At 42.4% G+C, this 25,539-nt stretch overlaps 1 protein-coding gene across 1 annotated transcript; it reads right to left on the reverse strand.

Moving 5' to 3' along the window:
* Positions 1-439: 439 nt before the first annotated feature.
* On the reverse strand, positions 440-20,680 carry LOC132470819 (protein phosphatase 1 regulatory subunit 1A-like). Its single transcript, XM_060069704.1, has 7 exons — positions 20,072-20,680; positions 11,007-11,067; positions 7,305-7,342; positions 5,571-5,634; positions 4,342-4,551; positions 2,306-2,437; positions 440-1,788 (listed from the first exon to the last, which is right to left on the reverse strand). Exons 1-7 carry the CDS (start codon positions 20,150-20,152, stop codon positions 1,694-1,696), a joined length of 681 nt encoding a protein of 226 aa, XP_059925687.1. The 5' UTR covers positions 20,153-20,680; the 3' UTR covers positions 440-1,693.
* Positions 20,681-25,539: the final 4,859 nt, after the last annotated feature.

Raw genomic sequence — 25,539 nt, forward strand, 5'->3', positions numbered from 1 at the left:
ACATCGAAGACAAAATACTTTCATGACGACACATGTATGGAATATTTTTGTATGTCTGACACAAATCCTAAACTTAATATTTGGAAAGTCAAGGAGAGCTAAGAGTCCATAGATATACTACAGATTGCTACTACTCCACAAAATGCATTTGTGTCTAACGCCATGCCTGAAATATGAATGCTTTTTTTGTACCCAAGAAATCTGGTTTGTTGAAAGATTTATGGTTGGAAGCTATTTTCAGTCCCTGCTCCAAGTCTTCCGGAATTGAGCACACACATACTCGAGCAATAATGTTTTCTTTCATCACGATACCCCCAATTTTGGGGTATATATCCTACCTCACTAGCATTGCAATTTAAAAGCCATCATAATCACAACAAGACCTGGACATAAATCCCAAACAAATTAAAATAACTGTAAAACAACAAATAAACTCTGCACCAATTTAAATATTTTATTGTATCAAACGGACTACAGATGTAATCATTGACCAGTTCAAATACAATTGGAAAAACATTCCATTCGAATTATTGAACGCCATTCCCATTCCAGAACAGATATTACATTGTACATAAACACATTGTAAAAAAATAATAATAATTAACAAACGAAACAAAATAAATAACAGGAATGTTATTTTGTCTTTTTTAGTGTATATAGTGGTTCTTATTTAGAACTTTTTAAACTTTTAAGCTGGCAATTACAGGATAACCCTGTGAAGTGACATCAAATACGTTGTATTTAGTTTTGTGTTTTTTTAAACGATTGTCAAATAACCTACGTCGTAATTCCACTGAGGTGATAGCACAAATAGAGATTAAATGTTGAATAGCAATCACAATCATATATTTTGGTCTAATTACTTACATTATTTCAGCACTTAAATTGTCAGATTCATGTTTCTTTTACTTATTATAAAACAACACCACATCCACAAAACACATTTAAGAATTCTGGTTTTGGATTTACAGTAACCTACTGTACATTCAATGCCATGCTACAGAAGTGTTTCCCAAAAGCATAGCACAGTTGACAAATGGGGAATCTGCTTTTTTTGGTTCACCCAAAATGTTTACAATTTCACCATGAAAAAATGCATCTTACCAGTCTTTTGTTTGATATGTTGACAAATTGATAAGTTTCTGCGGTCATATAAACTAAAATATAGTTATATAAACTATAAACTCTTCTGATTGCGCTTTTTCATATAGATTTCGCCATATTTCAGAAGCAATGGCACATATTTTTCTTATTTAACAATATATATGACCAGTGGTAGCGAGTACCATAGTCGTTCTAAATAATGATACTGATATTGAGGAAGTGATAACAATGCCTGTGATTTGTGTTACCTCATATTAAGAATGACATTCAGTTGTGAAATATGAAGAAAGATATCGAAGAAAAAAATAATAATATAGATGTAACAACATCGATGGAATTGAATACAGACATTGTTAGAAATTATGAATATGGATAGAAAAACAAATGCATCTGATTCATAACATCCCTTAGCCAAGGAAACCAAAAACCCAAACCGTTAGAGACCTTTGAGTGGTTGCCAAGGTGGTAGCTAAGGCCTTCTTTTTTTGCAGAGTAAAGGAGAAGAGATACCCGGATGTTCCCGTATCTACAAGAGAGGACACGGGCTTGGGGGGTCTCTGTCTGGCTGGCTCGGGGCAGCGTTGGCCTACTACAACTTCTCCATCGCTCCATCACTGTTCCCCTTCGCTGTTGTTGCTGCTGTTGCTGCTGTTGCTGCAGCTGCTGCTGCTGTCGGTTTGGTGTCTGCAAAGTTTAAAGAATGCAGGGAAATGTTCAGTCAGAGGAGAAGGCTTGGTGGAATGACAGACCTCTAGACAGACAGACAGACAGACAGACAGAGACCAGATAGAAAGACAATAATAAACAAACATCGATAGACGGCCTGACAGAAAGACGGACAGACAAAGGAACAGGGATGGCTGAATGGATGGATGAATGGGTGTACAAATGCATGGATTGATAGATAGATGGATGGATACATGGAGCGTAACTACAGGGAGCAGAGTTGGAAATTCCAAGCAGTGCAGTGCTGCTCCAGGGGAAAAAAAGCATCAAAGGCATCTGGTGGAAGCTTGTTTACTTGGCATGATTACACGATATCCCGCCAAGCAGTTAAACTATTCAGCAGTATATAAATAAATGCTTCTGGGTCAGAGTATCGCTGATTAGCCTCGTGGGACCTCAGGCCTGTCCGGCGAATGGGGGGGAACTAGAAAAACACTCCCTGGTAGGTCTTATGGTACCATGCCGCGGTGCTAACCTGTTTGTGTGTCGTTCTGTGGTGACAGTGACGCACCACTGGCCCCGGGGACACTGGAACATCCCACTGCCTCCACGGAAAGGGGGCACTGTAGTGCACCCCCGTCTTCTAATGTACTATCCCGTGAGAACTCTGAGAGAGAGAGAGAGAGAGAGAGAGAGAGAGAGAGACAGAGAGACAGAGAGACAGAGAGAGAGAGATGAAGCAACAGGGATACATGGGGGTAATGGAGGTATTTAAACAGATGAATGTTGGAAGATACAGAGGAACAGGAGCAGAGAGAGAGAGATTTATTCCTTGACAAGAGAAATGTGACAGCCAGTGTTTGTCCATGAATCAATCCACTCAACCATGGCTCCCAAATCGATCCCATCTGACATTTATATTCAGTTACCGTTGGATGTCCGCTGCCTCTGGATTGAAACTGTGATCTTTTCATCCTCTCGCTCAACCTACTGCCACGCTCGGCTGGAAAGGCGCTGTAGCAAAGAATCAAGAGACCACTCTGCCTTTCTTGTCGTGACTACAAAACTACAATCTGACCTTTTCCGATCAATATTGGAGGGGACCAAAAGGGAAGAAAAATAAAAAAGATAATTTCGCCGGTCACATTCAGACCGATCGTAATTATCATGGAAAGTCTTCAAAGCCTTCAAGGAAATCTTTATTCCGATAAAATCAAACGCAGTAAACAAAAGCGTACAAGTGTTGCTGCCTGACCATGTGGCCACTCTGCTCCGTCAGTCCCATCATGGTGAGTTAGAGGAAGTAGCAGGGTCTATGTGCAGCTTGCTTTCACTTTCCTGTGACCATGTGGACATCTGCCACTACAAAGAATCAGTGTTTAGGCTAGGTTTGCGCTTTTTCTTTGCCGTAAGTCAAAGTAGTTGGCATGGAGATGATCCTTGACTGCCAAGGTAGCACTTTGGCTATTGAGTCTTTAAGTAGGCCTATCTCCCTCTTTCTGCTCAATTACTCACTTTCCCAGTGAACCTTTCTTCTCCACCATTGACACCACTGCACATTTTCTTCAAACCGTTTTTTTTTACCTCTGTGCCTCAGCTCGGGCCCTGAACACTGTATTACCTCCGCCTAGCTACCCCTGGCTTCCTGCCGTCCCACACTACCTCATCCTACTGCTTCTTTCTCTTCCCCGCGTCTCCATTCCTCAAAGGCGATAAGAAAGCAGTGGGTGATGGATGAATCCCTCCTTTCTGCCCCTCTGAGCTCCTGTATTTTCAAGACATATTTTTTTTCAATTGAAAAGGTTGCTGCGCCATCCAGCTTATCGGCCTTGTGATGAGTCAACTCCTCTCATCTGTCAGTTCTCTGACTCCTCCTATCCTGATTAATTCCTTTTGACCTCTTCCATTCATTCACATTCCTCTCCCGTCTCTTTCTCTCTAGCTCTTTTTTTTACATTTGTTGAATTGTTAATGCCAGTCAAACAGGATGTGATAAAATACATTGCAATTTGTCAAACCAACTTTTTGCGCTGCAAATTTTTTTCTATTTCAGTGTATTGCTGAAGGATATTGTTTATAAAAATATCTATATATTTATTTGGTCATGGGTTAGCATGAAGTTATCTCGGATCTAGAAGTTCAACAATGCTATCACAGAACTTTCAGCAAGAAACTCGAAAGCCTCCGGGATGTTATCCAGAGAGCGCGTGCGGAGCAAGATTGGCAACACAAAGGTTTCAGAAAAGAACAAATGTATTTCTACAGTGGCCTTTCTGCTACATAGGCTTGCTTTTAGACCTTTACAGACACTTTGACTCAGGACATTGGTTCCTGGACAGGATGTTTTCACAAGGTTATGGGAAAAGTTTAGTTTAAATTTGTAACAAAACTTAAGTTACAAAAGATACCTCTGTTCTATGAATCCCGAAAAACAGAGGGTCAGAAGTATCGAAATATAACCTTATGGAACCCCTGAAACAATAACAGCGGGGTAGAATGAAAACCTCATATGTTATATCAAACATAACAACCACAAATAGATCCCAACCCCATTAGGGGTGCGTTCATCACCTTCCATTTGGCAGCGCAGCTTCTCGAAGGCCTCGGCCGTGACCTCGGCGCTGAAGGCTCCATCGCAGGGCAGCTCCTCCAGGGCGGGCGTGGACTCGGGGCTTGGCCGGTCCGACAGGCAGCTCTCTGAGGAGCACTCGTCCCCCCCCCCGCCCTGCTGCTGCTGCTGCTGCTGCCGGTACAGGTGGTGCTCCACCAGGAACTGCAGCTCTGCACGCAGGAGGGGACAGAGGTTGGTGGAGGTTGGTGGAGGTGGTGGTGAAGGAGGTGTTGGTGGGTGGAGGTGAGGTGGTGAAGGAGGTGTTTGTGGTTGTTGGGGTTATGGGCGAGGAGGAGGTGGAGGTGGAGGTGAGGTGGTGTTGGAGTTGGTGGTGATGGTGGTGGAGGAGTTGGAGGGGAGGTGGTGGTGGTGGTGGTGGCGGAGGAGGTGGAGATGAGGTGGTGAAGAAGAGGTGGGGTTTGAAGGCATGGATTGAGGACGAGGAGGTGAAAGAGGAGGAGTTGTTGTTGGAAGTGCAAAGGAGGTGGAGGTGCAGATGATGGAGGAGGCAGTTGAGGAATTAGAGGAAGAGGAGGGTTGGTAGGAGGAGGAAGAGGGTTTAAGCGAAGGGATAACCATGAAGAATAGGTGTATTGGGAGGTGCAGGTAGAGAGAACGGTCAAATGGTGGGGGAGAAGACAAGATGTTTGCGAAGTTGGAGGAGAGAGTGGAGCAAAACGGAGGAAGAGGAGAGGACAGAGCATTGAGGTAAATAACCCATATAACATACCATGCCCAAGTGAAGTAAAGGGAGAAAAGGAGAGATGAAAGCAAAGAGATAATGAGGTGAGAGACTAGAGAGTAAGGGAGTGGAGGAACTGCCTTGGTTTAGCATGCACAAATAAAGAGGATGGATACCGATGGAGGGCTTGATTAGTTTAATCACCTCCTTTAAGTTTGTTAATCACCTCTTTGAGCCATCTTTGGTTGGGCCTAATCCACGTGAAGTGTTTTTACTACACTCTCATTAGTGGAAGGCTTTTCTTAGAAAATGACTCAGGCTGCTCTCCAGGGACCGTTCGCACACTCCTTATTTACATGTTTTTATATTAAAGGATGACGAGTTTTGCTCGTTTTGCTGCACATCCGTGAGGTTTGAGCCTTGAGACGATAGACATTGAACGGGGAGATATGTACTTCACATTTATACTCAGGATACGTAGCTCCCATGGGGAACCTAATGAAATACCTTTCATGGTTGGGGTGCCTTTGGGTCCTTTCCTTCGCTGTCTGGGGGAGTTCAACAAGGCTGCCTGAAAGAGAGCAAAATAGGAAACTGGTGAGCATGAGCAGAAATAGAACACTGTAAAAACGAAAACTCAAAATTGTTGCTCTCATTATGATTTCTGTGTAAAATGAATATAAAACATTAAGTATTCATGTCAACTGTGCAATGCAATTTAGTCCAACCAACAATGTTGAGTTTTGGGTCAAGAGTTGGGCTCACTGTAGTATCTTTGTTAGCAAGACACACAGAGACTGACTTTGAGACTGACTAAAGTCAGACTCTGTCTGAGGGGGAGACTCTGTCTATGTTCCCCGGGTCCTATGTTCCCGGGTCCTATGTTCCCCGGGTCCTATGTTCCCGGGTCCTATGTTCCCCGGGTCCTATGTTCCCGGGTCCTATGTTCCCCGGGTCCTATGTTCCCCGGGTCCTATGTTCCCCGGGTCCTATGTTCCCCTCTTTGTATGAGACTGGGGAACAAAGGACCCTTTTTAAAAAAAGTGTGAACCATGCGTGCGTGCAATCGGCCAATGTCCGGCTATAGCCGGCTAACGTGAACACTGCCTGCAAGGTCTACCTCTGTTTCTTCGCGAGGATTCAGAGAAGTTCTTCAGGACATGCTTGGTGAGTACAGTAGGAGGCTCAAACATTTTTAGATTTGTGGGAAGGAATTGGTTCCTAATTTTTTAATTTTCAGTTATCTCTAAATTTGGCACCACCTTCTTGTTTTTATCAGGAAACTGATCCAGATGACAGTCAGACAAGAGGACTCAAGATTGGTACAGGACCGTTTACACCGTTGGAAAGTTTATCTGATGACTAAGCAGAGTGAATCCCGTTTACTACCGTTCATTGGAGCTAAGCTAATTAGCGGTGGGTGATCTCTACACATCTGTTTCTTGTAAATTCACAAAAAAAAATTATCCTTAGGATTTTTTTTTTTTAAAGGTTTTGCGTATTTGTATTTGACACAGCCACTTCAGATATGTTAGCAATGTTGTTCCTGTTGTTACAATTGTAATGCACTGCACAATGACATACAAGATGGTAAATATGTTTTGAATGTATTTGACCATTATGTCAAACTTGTTCTGCACTTGGGTTTGCTGCATTAAGACAGCGATTCTCTGTTGCTGAAGTAGCTACATGTTGCTTGTTCTACTGTCTGGCATTCAGAAATGTAAAATGGAAGTTTCCAATTATTGCTTTTAATAAAGTATGAAGTAAACTTTGACTTGTTTTGTATTCTTTGAAATGCAATTTTAAATGTTATTATCCTTAATTTTAAATATTAAGTTAACAACCCTGACTTTTTGGAGTTTTGTAAAATTAAAAAATCTTAGTTGGTATAACTCTAACTTTTAAGTTTCACTAATGAAGAAAAGTAAATTATCTGAACAAAAGATTATTAGTTGGCCAAACTGTTTGAAAACAGACTTTTAAGTTGGCACAACTCTAACTTTCAAGTTTGTCTAAAGAAGAAAATGTAACAAAAACAATATAAAAACAAAATAATGTTAGTTGGTGGAACTTTTTTAAAACTCAAGATCTTTTGTTGGGCTCAAAACTCAAATTGATTGCAGTAAGTTGCCTTGAAATTTTGAGTTTTCTCAACTTTCTATTTTTTTTTACAGTGATAGCATTCATAGGAGGAAGTGCATTTCTATCAAAATGTGATATTGCAGGGAATAGGTTTACCTTATACAGCTGATTTGGCAGACGGTCTTCATCTATCTCTGTACGGAAGGAAAAATATAGAAATAATTAGAGATAGCTTTCCACAGATACACTGTGAATAGCCTGGAAAAAACCTAGCCCTCGCAGGAAAATGATTATTCAAAATACCAGGCAAGATATACTGCATGCAGAGATAAAACTAAGAGACGAATGTTACACCTTAGGGAAATGTGTTACAAGAAGAATAGTTCCATTCAGAGCAACTCCAGGGAAGTCATTCTGTTCTAGAGTTGAGCTATGCAAATTATTCACCGCAGGTGGGCAATGCAGGGAAAACCAATCTTTAGCATCATGTCATCCACAATTCAAACGTGGTTACAGCAATTACAAAGAATACCAGTTCCCTGCTGCTGTGATGGATTTCAAAGGTAGTTTTTGAAAAAAATAAAAAAATTGAAACAAGATGATTATAGTCACAGCATTGTAACAGTATCTGCATCTTATTTTGTGAGAGACCGACGTTGGTCACATGACTCAACCTTATAAAAACTACACATAAAGTGTGAATTAGCAGACACTAGCAACTACTGATGGTGATCTAGCGCGCGTATTAGCTTTGAGCTTTCAAACTTCCCTAGGACACCACCTTATTGCTTTGCAACCTATGTATCCCAAGACAGTGGTAGTGTTCGTGAGAGCGCATCATACGTATCCTAAAAGTATACACTATGCCGAGTGCCAGTGAGGTTTCTCTCTCACTACCCTGATTTCGTACTAAAATGTATCCCTGAACAATAATTGCGTTTCACTTCCAACCATTTTTCTTTATAGACTTTGTAAATCACGGTCAACACAGAGTTCTATTTCTGCATCCTTGAAGTTGCGTTCCACCAGGACACAATAAACTTCAAGGATTTTTTGTGAGTGATCACCAGAAAATAGGCCAGCCTTCAGACTGAAACCTAGATGGAGAACAAAGCTCTGGCTCAGAATCTGAGCTTTTGATGAGGTGCGTCTGACATCTGGCCAAGGAAATAATCATAAATCCCAGACATACATATCAATCCTTTTTAATACTTCAGAACTACACAACTTTAGTTTATGGTTATCTATTGCATTGGTTACATGATTAGCCATTTTAATGTTGATTAATAAGTTAGTAAGTCAGTTCGTGAGTTGGTTAGTTATTAATAAGTTGTGGTAGCTTAGTTATTTTGGTTTTCTGAATCTCTAGATAACATTGATTAACTTTAATCTTCATTCTAAAATGCTATCTTTTCACTCTTGAGATTCAAAGTCCTTTATCCTCTTTGTATATCTCAGGGTTTCCTGTTCGATCCCTCGACTACTCTTTGTCAAAGATGGCAAGGTGTTTCTGACCCTATCTTTTAACAAGCCAGAGGACAAGTTATTCCGTTGCATGGTGTGCTAAATAATGTGGTGTGGAGTGGTGCAGCGTGAGGTATCGACTTTAAATGAGTGTCTGCAAGGGCTGCCCTATTATTGATCAAACACAGTCCATATTCATGATAGTGACACCATACATTATGTAAAGGTTAAAAGTAATATGAGTATAGATAAACATGTATATCGTCTCATTTGATGTAGCCTCCATAGGGTCCATGCTTCAGATAGAGTGTAAATGTATAACTCTTTCAAGCTGTTTTGCCACTTTAAATCCCAGCTGGCTGAAGTGAAAGCAGATTGGGTCGGGTGCCTCCACATGGTGGTAAACTGCCACAATTTCCATAATTTTCAGATTAAACAATTTCAAATAGTATGTAAAAAATAAAAGAAAAAATAAAGAACGCAAAAGGTTATGTACTTTCATTTTAAATAATCACACATCATTTAGCAATCTTTCATGCATGAGCACAGCTATTTTCTGCAGTAAGTCTGCTGCCTTACATCAATTTAAATGTTTTTGAAAGATCATCTCCTGTGCTTTTTATATGAAAGCTGTTGTACAGCAATCAGTACAGCTATTGGCAGTGTGCACCAATTAGTTTCTCAGGGAAGCAACAACACAATGACGACAAATAACAACTCAGGTCTTTATTTTGTTACAAACCATTTCCTCTAGGATCAATTAAGTCATATTTACCAGTATCTGAATCTTTTCTGTCCTCTGACTTTCTGACAGAGTCTGTGTTAAATGGTTCTCTTAACTTCAGTATCAAGGTTAACACATTCTACAAGTGTCTGGAGAGAGAGAGAGAGAGAGAGAGAGAGAGAGAGAGAGAGAGAGAGAGAGAGAGAGAGAGAGAGAGAGAGAGAGAGAGAGAGAGAGAGAGAGAGAGAGAGAGAGAGAGAGAGAGAGAGAGAGAGAGAGAGAGATTGTTCACCATCATCTCCCTGACTACTTTTATCCTTGCTCTATGATCTGCTCCCGGAGTGAGGCGTGCAACACATGACAGAGTGAGTGATTTGTGGAGACATGAATAATGGAGGGGCTCTGTGTGATGTGGGGCCACAACTAGGGTTGCGCAAGCATGCCTCACCTCTCCTTCATTATCATTTACATAGCTAGTATTCCATCGTGTATATACCCAACATCCTTGCACCCTGCTTCTCCTCATAACACTCTCTCTCTCTCTCTCTCTCTCTCTCTCTCTCTCTCTCTCTCTCTCTCTCTCTCTCTCTCTCTCTCTCTCTCTCTCTCTCTCTCTCCCCCTCTCTCTCTCTCTCTCTCTCTCTCTCTCTCTCTCTCTCTCTCTCTGTCTCTGTCTCTGTCTCTGTCTCTGTCTCTCTGTCTCCTTGTTTTTTAATTATTCTTGCTGTGTGTTTTAATTAGTTATTTTAATTTTAAAAAGCCAAGAAGACAGGTGCAATTTGTTGCATGCGTAAAATATTGCAAATCCCAGTTAAGAATAGTGTCTCCTTGTCGTTAATCCTTGTTTACTGCCAGATGATCTTCTCCAACCTGAATTTTGCACAATTGCAACCCTCTTCCCATCCCCCTCGCTCTCCCCTTGCGTCGTTAACATCGTCAACAGCTTAACAGGCTGTCTTCATTTTCTCACCGCTCTAATCCTAAATTACTGTTTGCCATTCTGTTCCACCAGCCCAACATCTCAAAATCTGATTAAAAAGGCAGATAAAAATAAAACCCTGACTGCAACAACACCATTAACAACAGGTGTTTATGGTGGATCTGTGAAATGTCTGTTAAACCATCAGCCCTTCAACCATCAGTGTTCAGTTGAGAACAAAACCAACGTGAGTTCGTATCCATATGAAGTAAAGTGGCCTGGAGCCCCTTCTGATAGACTCTTAAACACACACAGCCGAAAGGAGGGGAAAAGAGGACTAGGACAGTAGAAGAGCAGTCTTGGTTCCATCTTGAACGCAGAACCTCTCATTCACTTCCCCCAGCCAGCTAGCGTTTAGAATCACCAGGTGAATAAGGGCTGTGGAACCGTGGAATTAAAAAATGAGGGGCTGAGGGAAGACGGTGAGGGATGAAACCACACCAAGTAGGACTCAAGTGGTGGGCTTTGGGAGGAGTCATAGTCAATCAGGGAGTTCTTAAGAGGAGAAGGTTGTGGTTGGGTTTGATCGTTACAGCCCCGAGACAGGTGTGTGTGTGTGTGTGTGTGTGTGTGTGTGTGTGTGTGTGTGTGTGTGTGTGTGTGTGTGTGTGTGTGTGTGTGTGTGTGTGTGTGTGTGTGTGTGTGTGTGTGTGTGTGTGTATTTGCCTCGTGAGAGAGAGGAATACCTTACCTGGTGATGACTGATCACTGGATGCAACCAATGTGGCAGGTGTGGGTCTGCGTCTTCTGATCTGTAACGTAGCAGAGTCAACAGAGTATTAAGTATAACTGTGATTACAACTGCAGCAGCAGCAGTAGTCATAGCAGTGTATACATATTGAATCAAGGCATTGTCAAGGCTTTTATCTATATATTACAGCAAGGATGGATTCAAAAGCTATCAGGTCCTTGTTTTTTCCCACTTGCCATAAATCCCATTAGGTTTTAATGCAAGCTATCAACAAAATGAGTTTAAAATGCCCCATCAGACATGTGATTGGATAATAATAATAATTTTTGATATGGTGTTTGATATGTGCTTAGGGGCATATAAAAACACAATAAGGTTTCGATTGAATGGGTTTTGTGTATAAAATCCGCTGGGAGGCCCAGTGCACCGAGCCGTCAGTCATCCAACTCGCTTTTTAAATCACTTGTGTTTTAACTCTCCTCTGAAACCTGATGGTGGTTTCGTTTTATGGAAATAGACCTTCATACACTCGCCCGCACACACAGACGCACAGGTATTCATGCACGCCCGCACACACACAAATGCACATGCATGCACAAATACACACACACACACACACACACACACACACACACACACACACACACACACACACACACACACACACACACACACCTAAAGACGAAGCCCATACATCCTGGGCGGACAGTACTGCTGACTAAGTGCCCGGGTCATGTGATCTGCAGTCCTCCAGCCTACGGTAACAAGTGGCCCAGTCTGATCTGGATGGTCCACCTCCCCTGTCAGTGATATCAGGGCTCACACAGCACAAATATGCAAGCCCAGAGCGCAAGATCAAACCATAAGGAGAGCAGTATATGGAGGCAATGTTACCGTTGCAGTGTTTTATTACGCAGTTAAGATGTATCAGGGAAATGCCCCGGGGAATCAATTTGGAATGGTGAATAGGCAGAGTTGTGTGAGAATCACCCTTGAATACATGCAGAGTTTGATGCGTAGAGAAATGTTCAACTTTGAACAAGAATGAAGGCAATGGACCCACTGGATGCTTATTCTGGTCATGTTTTTTGCCCTATATTAAATTAGAGTGATTAGGAAGAATGTTTATTTGCAGTTTAAAACAGCCCCAACACAGCTTAAACAGGCTCTGCATCCACACACACACACAAACACACACACACACACACACACACACACACACACACACACACACACACACACACACACACACACACACACACACACACACACACACACACACACACACACACACACACACACACGAACAAACGAAGAATCACACACACACATGAGCACACAAAGCACACACAGCCACCCACATGCACATATCAGGGATCCAATGAACAAAAGGCAGTTCATCTATGAGGTTTTTTCCATGGTTTGAATGGCACAAAATGCATATTAAACATCTTGCCCTCTTTCCACATCACCCAAAGTAGAAGTGCGAGCGCTCTCAAAGCTATGGCCTGATTTAATTGGATATGAAGAGCTGAAGTGGCCTCTTCTCATGTCAAAAACAGCGGCTAGGGTGAGTGGAAAGAGGGACGAGACCATTGTACGCACATAAGGATATGAAGGATAGAAGATGTCAGACACATAAAATAACAAATGATTAAACTGTCTGCAAATCTCTCTAAAGAAAGTAAAACCTTAACAGCCTGACTTTCTGCACCAAGGTGACGTGTCCATGTAAGCTGATTGAGGATTGAGGTGCAAAAGCGTCATTTCCCAAAGCTGGCTGGCCTCCCCCCCGACGTGACACAGAGACCCACAACGCAGAGTCAAAGCCATTATTCACTGGGTCATTGCTATTCCCGGGCAGCCTTCGGCGTCGGCCCAGCCAGTGTGTTACTCTGCTCACGCAAATGCCACTGCCCCCGGACGCACACGGTCTGCGCCCGTCTAAATGCCACGCCAGCCACCTGACCTCCAGCCCGGGCCCTTCCGAAACAAAACAGATCCAACGAGGAGCACAATGGGCCTTGTCTCGGTGTGGGGTTGACAGTGAAAGACCCTCTCTTATTTAGTGGGAGAGAATGGAGGAAATATTTTCCATGTTGATGCTCGGACGGACATTTGAGTATTTCACTTTGATAGAAGAAGAAGATGTGTGTGGAGTTTTCTTTGTTTATCACAGCTACACTTGGGATCGCTCTCCTTTAATTGAATTATGTGCACATTGTTAAAAGACGTTTAAAATGGTCGGATAGTGTTTACTGCCACAACAGACCCCCAATTGTCTACTATAAACCACTGGCTTGGTTTGAATCTTGGACAGGACAACAGGTAGCAGGCTTTATATCAACCCTAGAGGTAATATCATAGAACAAACAAGATTATACTCAGGGCATGCCCTGCAAAGACGTGGTGTTGCGTCACTGAACAGGGTAGCTAGCGCCATATTTTATCAGAGGGGAATGACTCTTAAAGTATCCAAGAGCCGCCCGCTTGACCAATAGGCATTCAAAGATGGTACCTTTTTTTTGCTTAGACACAAGCTTAGACCAAAGTAACACAACTTGAAGTTCTTGTTACTATACATTTAACACTTGTAACCATACCGTACAGTTATTCTCAATCGTTTAAACACGTTTTCTGAAACTATAGCTCAATTTCTCAAAACTCTAAACACAAACCTTAGAAGAGTTACAGTTTTTCTCGATTGTAGACACACAAAATATGGAACTATGCAGAACAATTCTGAAAACTTGAAGCTCATGTATCAACTACACCCCAGACTGCTAAACTCTAAGCACAATTCCACTGTTTCACATTTTTGCTAAACTCTCAGCACAAATCTCATCATTTAGAACACTTGGTTCACCTGGATCCCACTGGCTTTCAAAACGTAACAACAAATTACCAATTGTCTAACTCACTTCTCACCTGCTCAAAATCAACTGGCAAAACAATTCAATCATCTGTCAGAGCATTACAGTAAAGAGGACTCGGTGAGCTCTACTGCGTTGTAGATATGGTCCTTTGGCCTGATCAGGATTGGAGGTGGAATACATACTGATTGACATGTAGATCTGTTTCACCTCATTTATATTCTTATTTTTATTTTTTGTTGGCCTACGAAAAGCTTTTTATGCAGTCACTTCAGCTGGACATTTTACTGTATTACAGTTAAATTTTTTTTTTCGCTTTGTTACCTTTTTATACTTTTTGCACTGATTTCATCATTACATCCCCCTATATGTGTACAGTATGACTCTGGGAAGCTGGGATTGTGAGTTTAGCTCATTGGAGCTCATTTGATAGACGAATATGCATTGTATTCTATTCTGATACGATTGTGTCAACGCAATATTTATATGATATATTCACAGTATTGTATTACCATATGGCAACAGTCTTTATACTATATGTACCACCTAATTGCAACTTTAAAAAAGAAAGCTATTTCTAAACGATTTTATACATTGGAATATCAATATGTAACATGGCCTCATAAATCCAAAACATATGTAAATAGTATTTTGATGGAAGTGTTTTGAATTGATCCCACCAGTGTTTAATTGATGCTCTCTAAGAGATATTCATTTGATAGCTGTGTTTACCGTTTTCAGTTTTCAGAAGAATTTGTGTAGTTTTGACAAAATGATTAACTCTTCTCAGGTTTATGTTTAGAGTTTTGAGAAATTGAGCTATAGTTTCAGAAAACCTGTTTAAACGATTGAGAAAAACTGTAATCATTTTGTTAAAACTTCGCAAATTCTTCTCAAAACTCATTTTTTCCATCCAACAGTAAACACAGCTATCAAATTAATATCTCTTCGTATTCTCTTCCTTTTCTTGCCTGAACACCTTGCCTGAATGTCTCCACAGGCCTGTTCCATTGCCTGCAGAAGAGGCATGCAGGCATGTGGTTGGCGATCATATACGTGCCATCTCCAAGCCTAAAAAATATCTTCTATAGGGTTTAGAAATGGCGAGTAAGGGGGCAAGTATACAACCTCTGATTGTTTATGGTTGGTGAACCTGTTCCGGACCAAAACAGCCCGATGGAAACTACCATTTTCCATGGTCCGGAACTGGTCCAGAACTGGTTCACAAACCATAAACAATTTGAGGGTCCAATAGCACACCCACGCTCAATTGCTGTTTTTTCTGTTTTCACAGTACATTAGTGTATTTTTTTTTTGGTTTATATTTGCTTAAACTGAATTTACTGCACTGTAAAGTACAGTACTGCGATGTACAGTATTGAGCATTTGATTTTTCGATTTTTCTGAAAATGTGCCTTCTGTGGAACTGAATAATAACAGTGGATATGAAAGACTGCAGTGGTTTAGATAAACTAGACTAGTGTGTTGTTGTTGATCTGAAAGTGTATGATACAAGTGTTCATCATTTTGTCCACTAGTGACATTTTGACAAAGGATTTTTAGGTTTCGATAGCAGAGTTTCAATTTGACATAGATGTTTATGGTATATTTCCCTGTGTTGTGTCTTATTTGCTTGTGTGTCGAGTTTTGACACAACGAGCCAAGATTTGCAAAACGTGTTCAAGCAACATGCAAAAACTGGGCCGGCCTAATATCTGGGCTTTTTTTGTAGCTTAATCTTTGTAATGTATAAGAGGTCAGAATTAGCAGAGCACTAGTAAAATTGAGAAATATTAAAGGGACAATTCAGGACATAGCTTGACTTTCATCTTGGCTATTGAAACGGGATCAGGAAGGTCATAAATCTGCTGCTATTTACTACATCATATTGAACTCTAAATGGAACTGTTCTCAAAGGCTTTCAATTCTTGCTCTCTCTGAAACTCTCATTGCAATTTCAATCTAATACTTGTCCCTTTGTACTTTCTCCATGGCTTATCTCTAATCCTCTCTGTCTTTTTTCATATAGATATTGACTCATGTCATTTGCTCCACAGGGAGAGCAGAAGGAAAGCTCAAATTCAATCCACAATTAGTAATTTGATCTTGGTGTAATGGATCCTGGCGCATGTTCCTCCATATGTGCAAACACACCAAAAACACTCATCAAAATCGAGCCCTGCAATAGACAGAGACAATTCTAAATAGTCTGATTTCAAGGAAATTGGCAAAAACATAATGTGTTCAACTATACTTAACCGCATTTTGAGTTGCTTGTCGGTTTTATCTCCGGCCAGTGGTTGAGAGCCTGGATATAAAACAGATAGCAATGCTGCAAGAGCATTACTATGATAATCCACTTGACAAATCCTTATTGGAGAATGGCCTTCGGGTTGGCTGGATCCTAGTGCACCTGTCTCAGTCGAGGACAACAACATGGGACAATCAGCATTTCAAGTTGGTAAGGTCATTACTCGTGATTGTGTTATCTATGTTGCATATAACGATACAGAAAGTCTTGTGATATGATAGGAAACAAACTTTCCTGGAAATTTATCAGATCCGTTGCATTCTTCTTCTTCTCCCATGTAACGACATGTGAATGTGACGTATGTTCTAGCCATCGAAAGGTCATGTTTTGATTCTTAGTGATTAAAGTCTGGTACAGCGATTACGCAGCATTAAAAGCACAGAACAATGAACCCTTATAAAAAGAGCTGGAGGAGGGATATTTAGAAAGCTAACACTCTAAAGCATACGCATTGCAACGACCCAGCTGCAGTATAGCCCGCAGAAATGATCGAGAATGGTTTTTGTTTTCGGTTCAATGCCCTCATACCTAAAAAAGGTTCACGGGTGTTGAGGGACACAGCAGATAGCGCCAAACAAATGAGCTTCCAGACAAAAGGCTGCTTTTGTGTTGGTATCAAGTGGATTCTTCTGCTAAAGTCCACGGCTTTCTAAAACTTCTTCCTAGGAATGTCGTGTTTTGATGTTATGATGCTGTGGTACATTCAGCATGAGCTAGTTGTGGTGAGCACACAGTGTGCCAAGGTTGAGATGAGACAGTTTTATAGAAGCAGTTTCAAAGCGTTTAGAAGATGGACAATTTCGCCCAGTGACTGACTCATCATGTTCAGAGGTGTCAGCAGTGCAGAACTGCTGAACCGTAGAGGATGGCCCGTTGTGCTACAAACACACACACAGTCACACACGCACTGACCCATGCTCACGCCTTTATGAACACACACAAACACACACACATAGACACATGTGTCCAGACCTATACATACACAGATGCAGAACACTCAAACACTCACCTACCACCTACAAACACAAACGAACGCACACAAACACACACACACACACACGCACACAGACACAAACACACACACACACACACACACACACCACACACACACACACACACACACACACACACACACACACACACACACACACACACACACACACACACACACACACACACACACAATCCCACATTTGCTCAGTGGTACCAGCATGGTATTCAGGTTAAGTCTTTGCTGCTGTACCCAGCAGTCTTAATGGCAGGGAAAGTCTTAATGCCGGCTTTTAGGGACCCTGTCACTACAAGCCGAGAGCTGCAAAGTCTTTCAGGCATGAGGAGCAGGATGAAAATCAGTGTTTATGAATGTTAACAGGTAAGAGAAGAACACCAGCATCTAGAGAGAGAGAGAGAGAGATAGAGAGAGAGAGAGAGAGAGAGAGAGAGAGAGAGAGAGAGAGAGAGAGAGAGAGAGAGAGAGAGAGAGAGAGAGAGAGAGAGAGAGAGAGAGAGAGCAATGCAAATTGCTGTTTGGAATTCGGCAACGTAACTCCAAATGATATAACCATGACCATGTTCTGCGTCCACATATGCAGTTCTATTATGCACTTTAAAAACCGCTACAATACAATATAAGAAGACCTACGAGGGAGCTACCCACAGAAACAACCTCCCACAAACAAAATCAATAAATAATAAAAATGCTATCCTATCCTATTCTTAACAGCTAAACGGCAGGACTGTAACATTGAAAACATGCTATCCCTAACAGCATTGGGGCAGGCCTGTATCAATGACAACAGAAGCACATGCAGCATCTTCACACCTGACCAGCAACAAGAGCGGGGTTCCAGTTATCTCTGCGTGATTTCTGCTCTCTGCTTGTAACTGATTTGATAAAAAGTGAGTCCGTGGCACTTTCACATTGAGGTTAATAAATATTTATCAAAAATAAATATTTTAAGAGTCATTCTTGTATTTTTGTAAAACAAAGAGAATGCCGTTGGAAATCAGCATGTCGGCATGTCTATGGAGAAAAACAAAAAAACTGAAAAGTTTGCATTTGGTCAGGAAGCTTATCATCTGAACGATAAGTGATGGTCTTATGGAGAGATGTTTCAGACAGATGAAGTCATCACGTGACAGTCAACCTCGGGCTGAGCTTTCAGATGAATGTTAATGAAGAGTCATTCATCATCCAGCAGATACACTACAACTGCCATGACAGAGATTGTATTCATTCAGAGGAATCATTAGCATTTCATCATCATTTCAATGCCTGATCTCTTCACCGTCATTCATTAATATTCCTGCGAAAGTCTTCATGTTTAATAGCTTCAGAAACACACAGGTTAGTTGCTGTTTAATGTATTTGCAATTTAGACAGTTGGGGGTTAGTGGGCCACAGGTAGACTGTGGATAATGGGGTTTGAACCTAGGTCCTTTCATCTAAACAACTATCCTGACCTGACTACCCCCCATCAAATACACACACACACACACACACACGCACACGCACACTCACACACACACACACGCACGCACGCACGCACGCACGCACGCACGCACGCACGCACGCACGCACGCACGCACGCACGCACGCACGCACGCACGCACGCACGCACGCACACACACACACACACACACACACACTCTGTCAAAGAGTTCCCAAATCAGACCCATACATCTTTGCTGCTTTCTACTCAGGCCTTATTCGTTATGGATGCTCCTTGTGATATTTATAAGGCCGGGGGAAATGGCACTGGCTGTGTTTAGTGCAGAGCTCATGATCTGAACCGGTGGGGTCTTCACATCCCAGAGACTAAAGGAGGAGTTGGTGCCGTGTTTACCATGCATGACAGCACACAGTCATGTACAACCTTTTGGCATTGGGCAGTTCTGGTTCCCCACTATGGCTTTTATGTATGCCTTTATTTATTTATTTAGTTTTCTTATATAAAATGGCAGCCCTTCAGGCGTGTCGGGGAGATCTTTTTGAAAGAAATAGGTCACCAGTAAAGGGCTGAATTGCTGGATCCTTACAACAAAAAATAGCAACAGCTAACACATAATCTAATAAGCAACGCTGCTGTTGCTGCTGCTGCTGCTACTACTGGTGACTGGTGCTGCTGTTGTTAATTGTGCTGCCTCCTGCATTGCTGTGTCATTTAAACCAAAACAACATGCATCCCCCTGAGAGGAATATCTGAGCCTCACAGACCCTCCTCCAAACCTACCTCTCCCCTCCCTGAGGGCTGAAGAGATTAGAGCACAGCAGCAAGAGCATCTCTCTGGCCAGGTTACGTCTTTGGAAGCAAATGACTGGTAAGGTTGAGAGGTGAACCTTTCAGAGACCAGATGCATGTGTTGAATGCGGTATTGTGGGTGAGCAACTCAGCTGTAAGACATTTGTTTGGTTTTTTTGCAGCCGTGTCTGCACCTGCAGCATATCGTGACTGGTGCAAGTTTGTTTTCTGCTTCCTACTGTCTCTAGTGGGCCCTACCAGTATTCAGGATTGGACTCCTATTTTAAGCCCATCTGTTTTTCTTTTAATATTTAATATTTTGTTCCTTCAAATAGTACATGCATTTCACACTAATATGTCTCACGCCACATCACTACTAATGGTGCCTAGACGGCTTATTATCACACTATCACACGCTGCATAGTGCTACGCACTCATGACATCATTAACAGAAAGGTGCAAACGAGGACACTGAGCCTCCATTAGAGTCCGGCTCATCTCAGAAACCAGGAGTTACCAGCGTGTGTGTGTGTAGGTGTTTGTGTGTGTGTGTGTGTGTGTGTGTGTGTGTGTGTGTGTGTGTGTGTGTGTGTGTGTGTGTGTGTGTGTGTGTATTTCTGCCCCCCCATCCCTCCTCACCTGCTCTGACGCCTCGGGGTCCAGGTGGGAGTCCAGGAGCGGGACGGTGAACTGGATCTTCCGGGGGCTTCCTGTTTCCATGGCGGAGCGGCTTCTGTTCCTCCGAACGCAGACAGAAGGAGAAGATGGAAACAAGCGACAGAGAGAGGAAGAGAGAGAGAGAGAGGAGAGTGGGTTGGTGGGAGGTGGAGGTGGAGGACACCCAAAGCAGGGTGAGCGAGGCAGGTTGAGGATGATCCGAGCCGGAGGGGGTTTGTGGGGGTGAGAGAGAGAGAGCGAGAGAGAGAGAAGTTGGCTTGAAATGAATAATAATAAAAAAAGAAAACGTGATGAAAAAAGACAATTCTTCTCTGAGCTCCGGCGAAAAAACCGACTCCGGATTTCCTTGTCACCAACTTGTTGTCACTCTTTCTTCTGACGCTCAATTGTTTTCCCCATGGACAACCTTCCCAAGTGAGGAGCCTCCTGCGTGTCTTCAGAAAAACACTTGCCACTAGACGGTCTCCCTCTCTACTAGTCCAGGTCCTCTCTCCTCTCGCTCTCCTCTCACACTCTCTGCAGGCTCACGGTGCTGAGGCAAGGCTGTTCTGTGTGTGCACTCATTGGCTCCCCTCCACCTCCTGTTCGGATCAAGTCCCGCCCTCCTCCTCAACTGCTCTCTCCCCTCTCTCTCTCTCTCTCTCTCCTCTCTCTCTCTCTCTCTCCTTCTCTCTCTCTCTCTCTCTCTCTCTCTCTCTCTCTCTCTCTCTCTCTTCTCTCTCTCTCTCTCTCTCTCTCTCTCACCTTCTCTATTGGCTGCTTCAGCCCAGGATTAATCTGCAGCAACCCCCCGCAATGAGGGGCGAGTGAGGCTGACAGGGACGCGCTATATATCTCTCGTTCTCTCTCTCTCTCTCTCTCTCTCTCTCTCTCTCGCTCTCTCTCTCTCTCTCTCCCTCCCTCGCACTCTCCGTCTCTCCTCACTCATTCTCTCTCTGTCATTCTCTCTTTTACTCTCTCTCCTACAGTCCCTTCTTGCTTCCCCTCCTGCTCTCTCTACCTCTTCTCTCTCTCTCTTCTCTCTCCCTCTCTCTCTCTCTCTCTCTCTCTCTCTCTCTCTTCTCTCTCTCTCTCTCTCTCTCTCTCTCTCTCTCGCTCTCACACACACACACTTACTCTCACTCCCCTATTGGTAGGCAAATGCCCTATCTCACCTTGGGTAGGGTGAGTAAAGTGTAGTTATTATAAAAGAACTGGCTTTATGCTAAAAATAAACACACCTCTTCACCATTTTCTCCCGTTCTCCATTTCTATATTAGTCCACTCTCTGTTAAACCCTCACACTCACACTCACACACACACACACACACACACACACACACACACACACACTCTCTCTCACACACACACACACACACACACACACACACACACACACACACTCTCTCACACACAAACACACGCACGCAAAGGCACACATTTTAAAGTTATGTAAATCGGTGACGCATCGTAAACGGATGACTCATAGAGACAAGTTTATAGATGACGGCAGGTGCCGTGAGTGGTGTGTATTCTAACCCTGACGTGACACTAGCATTAGCCTAGCTTCATTCATACGCCACCATGTAGTTGTGCTGCCTGCCTGCCATTACACTTGATATTGATCTCATCTCAGTACCTGACACTCAAAATATGCTGCTACCCAGCTCCTTTTCCAAATCGGGAGAACACCATTAGTCTGGCTTAAAAAAAATAATGTTGGCAAATTTTAAAGAGAATTGATCTATGTAACAGCTATAAAATATATGCTGATGAAATCTTCACGATATGACCATGGGGAAAAATATATTACTGTCTGTTGCTGTGGATGAAGATGAGTTCAATCCGAATGTCACTCTGATCAAATAAGCAAACAACCTGATCGTAGGTGTCTACAATGCATGGAAGCAGTTTTTGTTGCTGAACATTTCTGTGTTATTTTTTACAAAAATATTGATTGTTGCCAATCTCAGTAAAATACAAGATGGCATCTACTTTCGGCCAAAAAAACGTTTGTTCCAGAGTGGTAGTTCTTTATTGGCGTGAATTATCTTCAAGCGAGTGTGACTTGGGTTGGGACTATGTATAGTTTAAATAAATTATGTAGGTCATGACTTCTCAGGTCGCATTTTTGATACTCCTACCCAGAAGTTCCCCTGCTAAAATGGGGGTTTACTTGAACAAAAACCCTCCTATAACTAAGCAGACACAGATGTCCACACCTGGCCATGTTTGAGGAACAGAACATAAATGGTTCAATACCCAGCGAGGAAAACGGCCAGCAATTTAATGACTTCATCTGTCGAGGGTTCTTCTGTTCCGACAGCTAGTACACCATTGTGTGTACACAGTGGAATTATTTTTTCCCTTTATGTGGTTGAGAAAGAAGAGCCGAAAGGAAAAGAAGGAGAGAGAGGGAGTCAATGGGAGCAAGAGATAATTAAAAGCTGCCACCGCAACAAAAGCCTCCCGAGAAGTATGTCTTTGTCATCAAAGTAGAGGCAGTGCTGTGTTAACAGAAACTGCAGCCCCCTCTGTGGAGCCACTGCCAACAGCACGTTGAGGCCGCTTCTTAGCGCCAGGGAGAGTGCTCGACAAATGAGGACCAACCGAGATTCCCTCTGTTCTGTCGGTTTGTCCGCGGATCTCTGTAACTGTATGCTCCCCTGTGTGGATCTCAGTGTGACTAGTTTGAGCCCTGTGTGAACGGAGTGTTTTCTTCCAACTTTTGTCAGGACGCTCTATAACTATGTAAGCTTGATGGAGTTTTTGTGTTTATGTGCGCGCACGTGTGTGTGTGTGTGTGTGTGTGTGTGTGTGTGTGTGTGTGTGTGTGTGTGTGTGTGTGTGTGTATGCGTGTGTCTGTGTATGTGTGTGTGTGTGTGTGTGTATGCACAACCACACGTATTTTCTATGTTTTGTATAGGCAGTAGGGCCATATGTCATAAAACAATAATCAGAAAGAGCCTGTTGCATTCAAATAATTTTTTGAGAAAACATCACCCCCTTAACAATAAAAATGATCATATATTCATGAATGATGGAAGAGATTGTTCATAAAAGCTCTTATTTTTTGGCCTTGTATATTGTTCCATGATCTCATTATTACATAATGATGTCATGAGTCATTAGAATCACAACCTATCGATGTTTTGTTGCGGGCATTCTAATACACAACACAATTTTAAGACCTAGCCAACACAACTGTAGTGTTTAGCATTCAATGAATATTAGCCTCCAGTCATCTGGCCAATGAGATGGCAGCGTTCGGTCTGACCAGAGGAGAGGTAACCTTAACAGGGCTCCCAAGAGAGGGCCTGCAGACTGCTGCAGGCCCTTCTACTGCAGTGTTCACTACACAAACACACATACCACGCACAGACACACGCACGCACGCACGCACGCACGCACGCACGCACGCACGCACGCACGCACGCACGCACGCACGCACGCACGCACGCACGCACGCACGCACGCACACACACACACACACACACACACACACACACACACACACACACACACACACACACACACCATACTTTTGCTTTCCTTCAGCACACATTTTCACAAACCATTTCTCCCCAGGGCAATGCAAGGTTTTTTTTTTATGAAAAAAAAAATACAATAAAAATACAATACCCCAAAATGGTGAAAACTAGCAAGAAACAGTGGAACACAGAAATACTTGAGTAGAAGAGGTATTTTATCAGCAAAAGGGAAACACCACTAAATGATTAAATGGTTAGTGTCCACAGGAGAGTGGACCTCAGCTGTGTTCGCATGAAAGTCACATTGGCGTTTCTTTTTAATTTCTCGCCCTGCACATAACGCTGTTAGACCTCGTTGGGTGTGACGGATTGTGCTGCATCATGCACATGCTCAGTAAAAGCTGTGACCTCTCTCACTGTTGATGCGTGCAAGATGGCCGCCCTCCAAATTGATCACCGTGAGTAAAGGAGGGAAGGTAAGTGCATGTTGGAAGGCATATTGAAGGTTGTCCAGTGTGTGTCTGTATGTGTGTTTTTTGCGCGTGTTAGTCTGTGTGTGTGCGTGTGGGCATGTGTGTGTGGACTTAACAACGAGGCTGAAGACACCAAGATGGGTATAAAGTCCTAGGAATGATGATTTACAAATAATCACAAAGTATGAGATGTGGGTTTGGTGTTGGTGGGTGGGGGTCATTTTTACAGCATCAGATATACAGATATCAGGTAAAAATGCTCAGGCTTCACTTCTTGAGTCATGTTGCAACTGTGCTGATTAAAGAATATATCCTCCTTGACAACAGATGTTCTATCTATCTATGTATCTTACTACATATCTGTCTCTCTCTCTCTCTCTCTCTCTCTCTCTCTCTCTCTCTCTCTCTCTCTCTCTCTCTCTCTCTCTACCTCTTTCTCTCTCTCTCTCTACCACTCTCTATCTCTCTATCTTGTCTCTCAATCTCTCTCTCTCTCTCTCTCTCTCTCTCTCTCGCTCTCTCTCTCTCTCTACCTCTTTCTCTCTCTCTCTCTACCACTCTCTATCTCTCTATCTTGTCTCTCAATCGCTCTCTCTCTCTCTCTCTCTCTCTCTCTCTCTGTCTCTTTCTCTCTCTCTCTCTCTCTCTCTCTCTCTCTCTCTCTCTCTCTCTCTCTCTCTCTCTCTCTCTCTCTCTCTCTCTCTCTCTCGTTCTCTCACTACTATCTTCATATTGTACACTATTGCAATAAAGACTTGAATATATTCTTTATATCTAAATGTGATATTGCTGTGTTGTCATATTCAGCCTGAATCTTTGTCCCCAAAGCAGAGCCTAACAGAAGGTAGGCTGTTCCCAGAGCAAATGAGTTTGGTAACACGTTACACTTATTATCGCTTTTACACTCTACAAGTGTTGATTATTTAATCATTCATTAACATAGCTCATATAGTAATAAGCATTTAGTAACAGTTACTTAACAACTAACGGTCTAGTAATAATTTATGAAAGGTGTCCCTAAGATAATGCTGTTCATATAACTAAGGCATTCATTTATACATTATTTAACCTAATCCTAACCCTAACCCTAGTCCTAAACCATATGCTAATGCTAAATAATAATGTCCATTACTGCATTGACTAATGTTAATACATGGTTGATTATTGTACACTTATGGTAAATTGTTAACATTACTTAAACTCATGATGCAATTTCTGCTGCTGTTTGAAAGAGTGTATGCAGTAAACAAGCTTATCGTAAATAATAGATTATCTCCCAGCAAAGAGCAATTGTCAATGCCCATACATTAATTAAATAGTTACTCCAGAGATGTATAGGTCTTGTAAACAGTGATATTGCCCCCATGGTAATGTATGTTGTCCGCCGCAATTATTCAGTCAACGGCTCATTGGTTGATAACATTCAAAGTGGAATAGAACACAACAAGCCACACTATAAATAAGACCGTAATTGCACCGCGATAA

The sequence above is a fragment of the Gadus macrocephalus genome, chromosome 13, assembly GCF_031168955.1.
Source record: "Gadus macrocephalus chromosome 13, ASM3116895v1".
In the NCBI taxonomy this organism is placed as follows: Eukaryota; Metazoa; Chordata; class Actinopteri; order Gadiformes; family Gadidae; genus Gadus; species Gadus macrocephalus.

Bases quoted from the DNA above. Each gene is read 5' to 3' on its own strand.
- LOC132470819 (XM_060069704.1), bottom strand. From the start codon at position 20,152: ATGGAAACAGGAAGCCCCCGGAAGATCCAGTTCACCGTCCCGCTCCTG. The intron at 11,068-20,071 runs GTGAGGAGGGAT...GCTACGTTACAG, and splicing joins ACCCCGAGGCGTCAGAGCAG to ATCAGAAGACGCAGACCCAC. The intron at 1,789-2,305 runs GTTAGCACCGCG...TAAACTTTGCAG, and splicing joins ACAGAACGACACACAAACAG to ACACCAAACCGACAGCAGCA.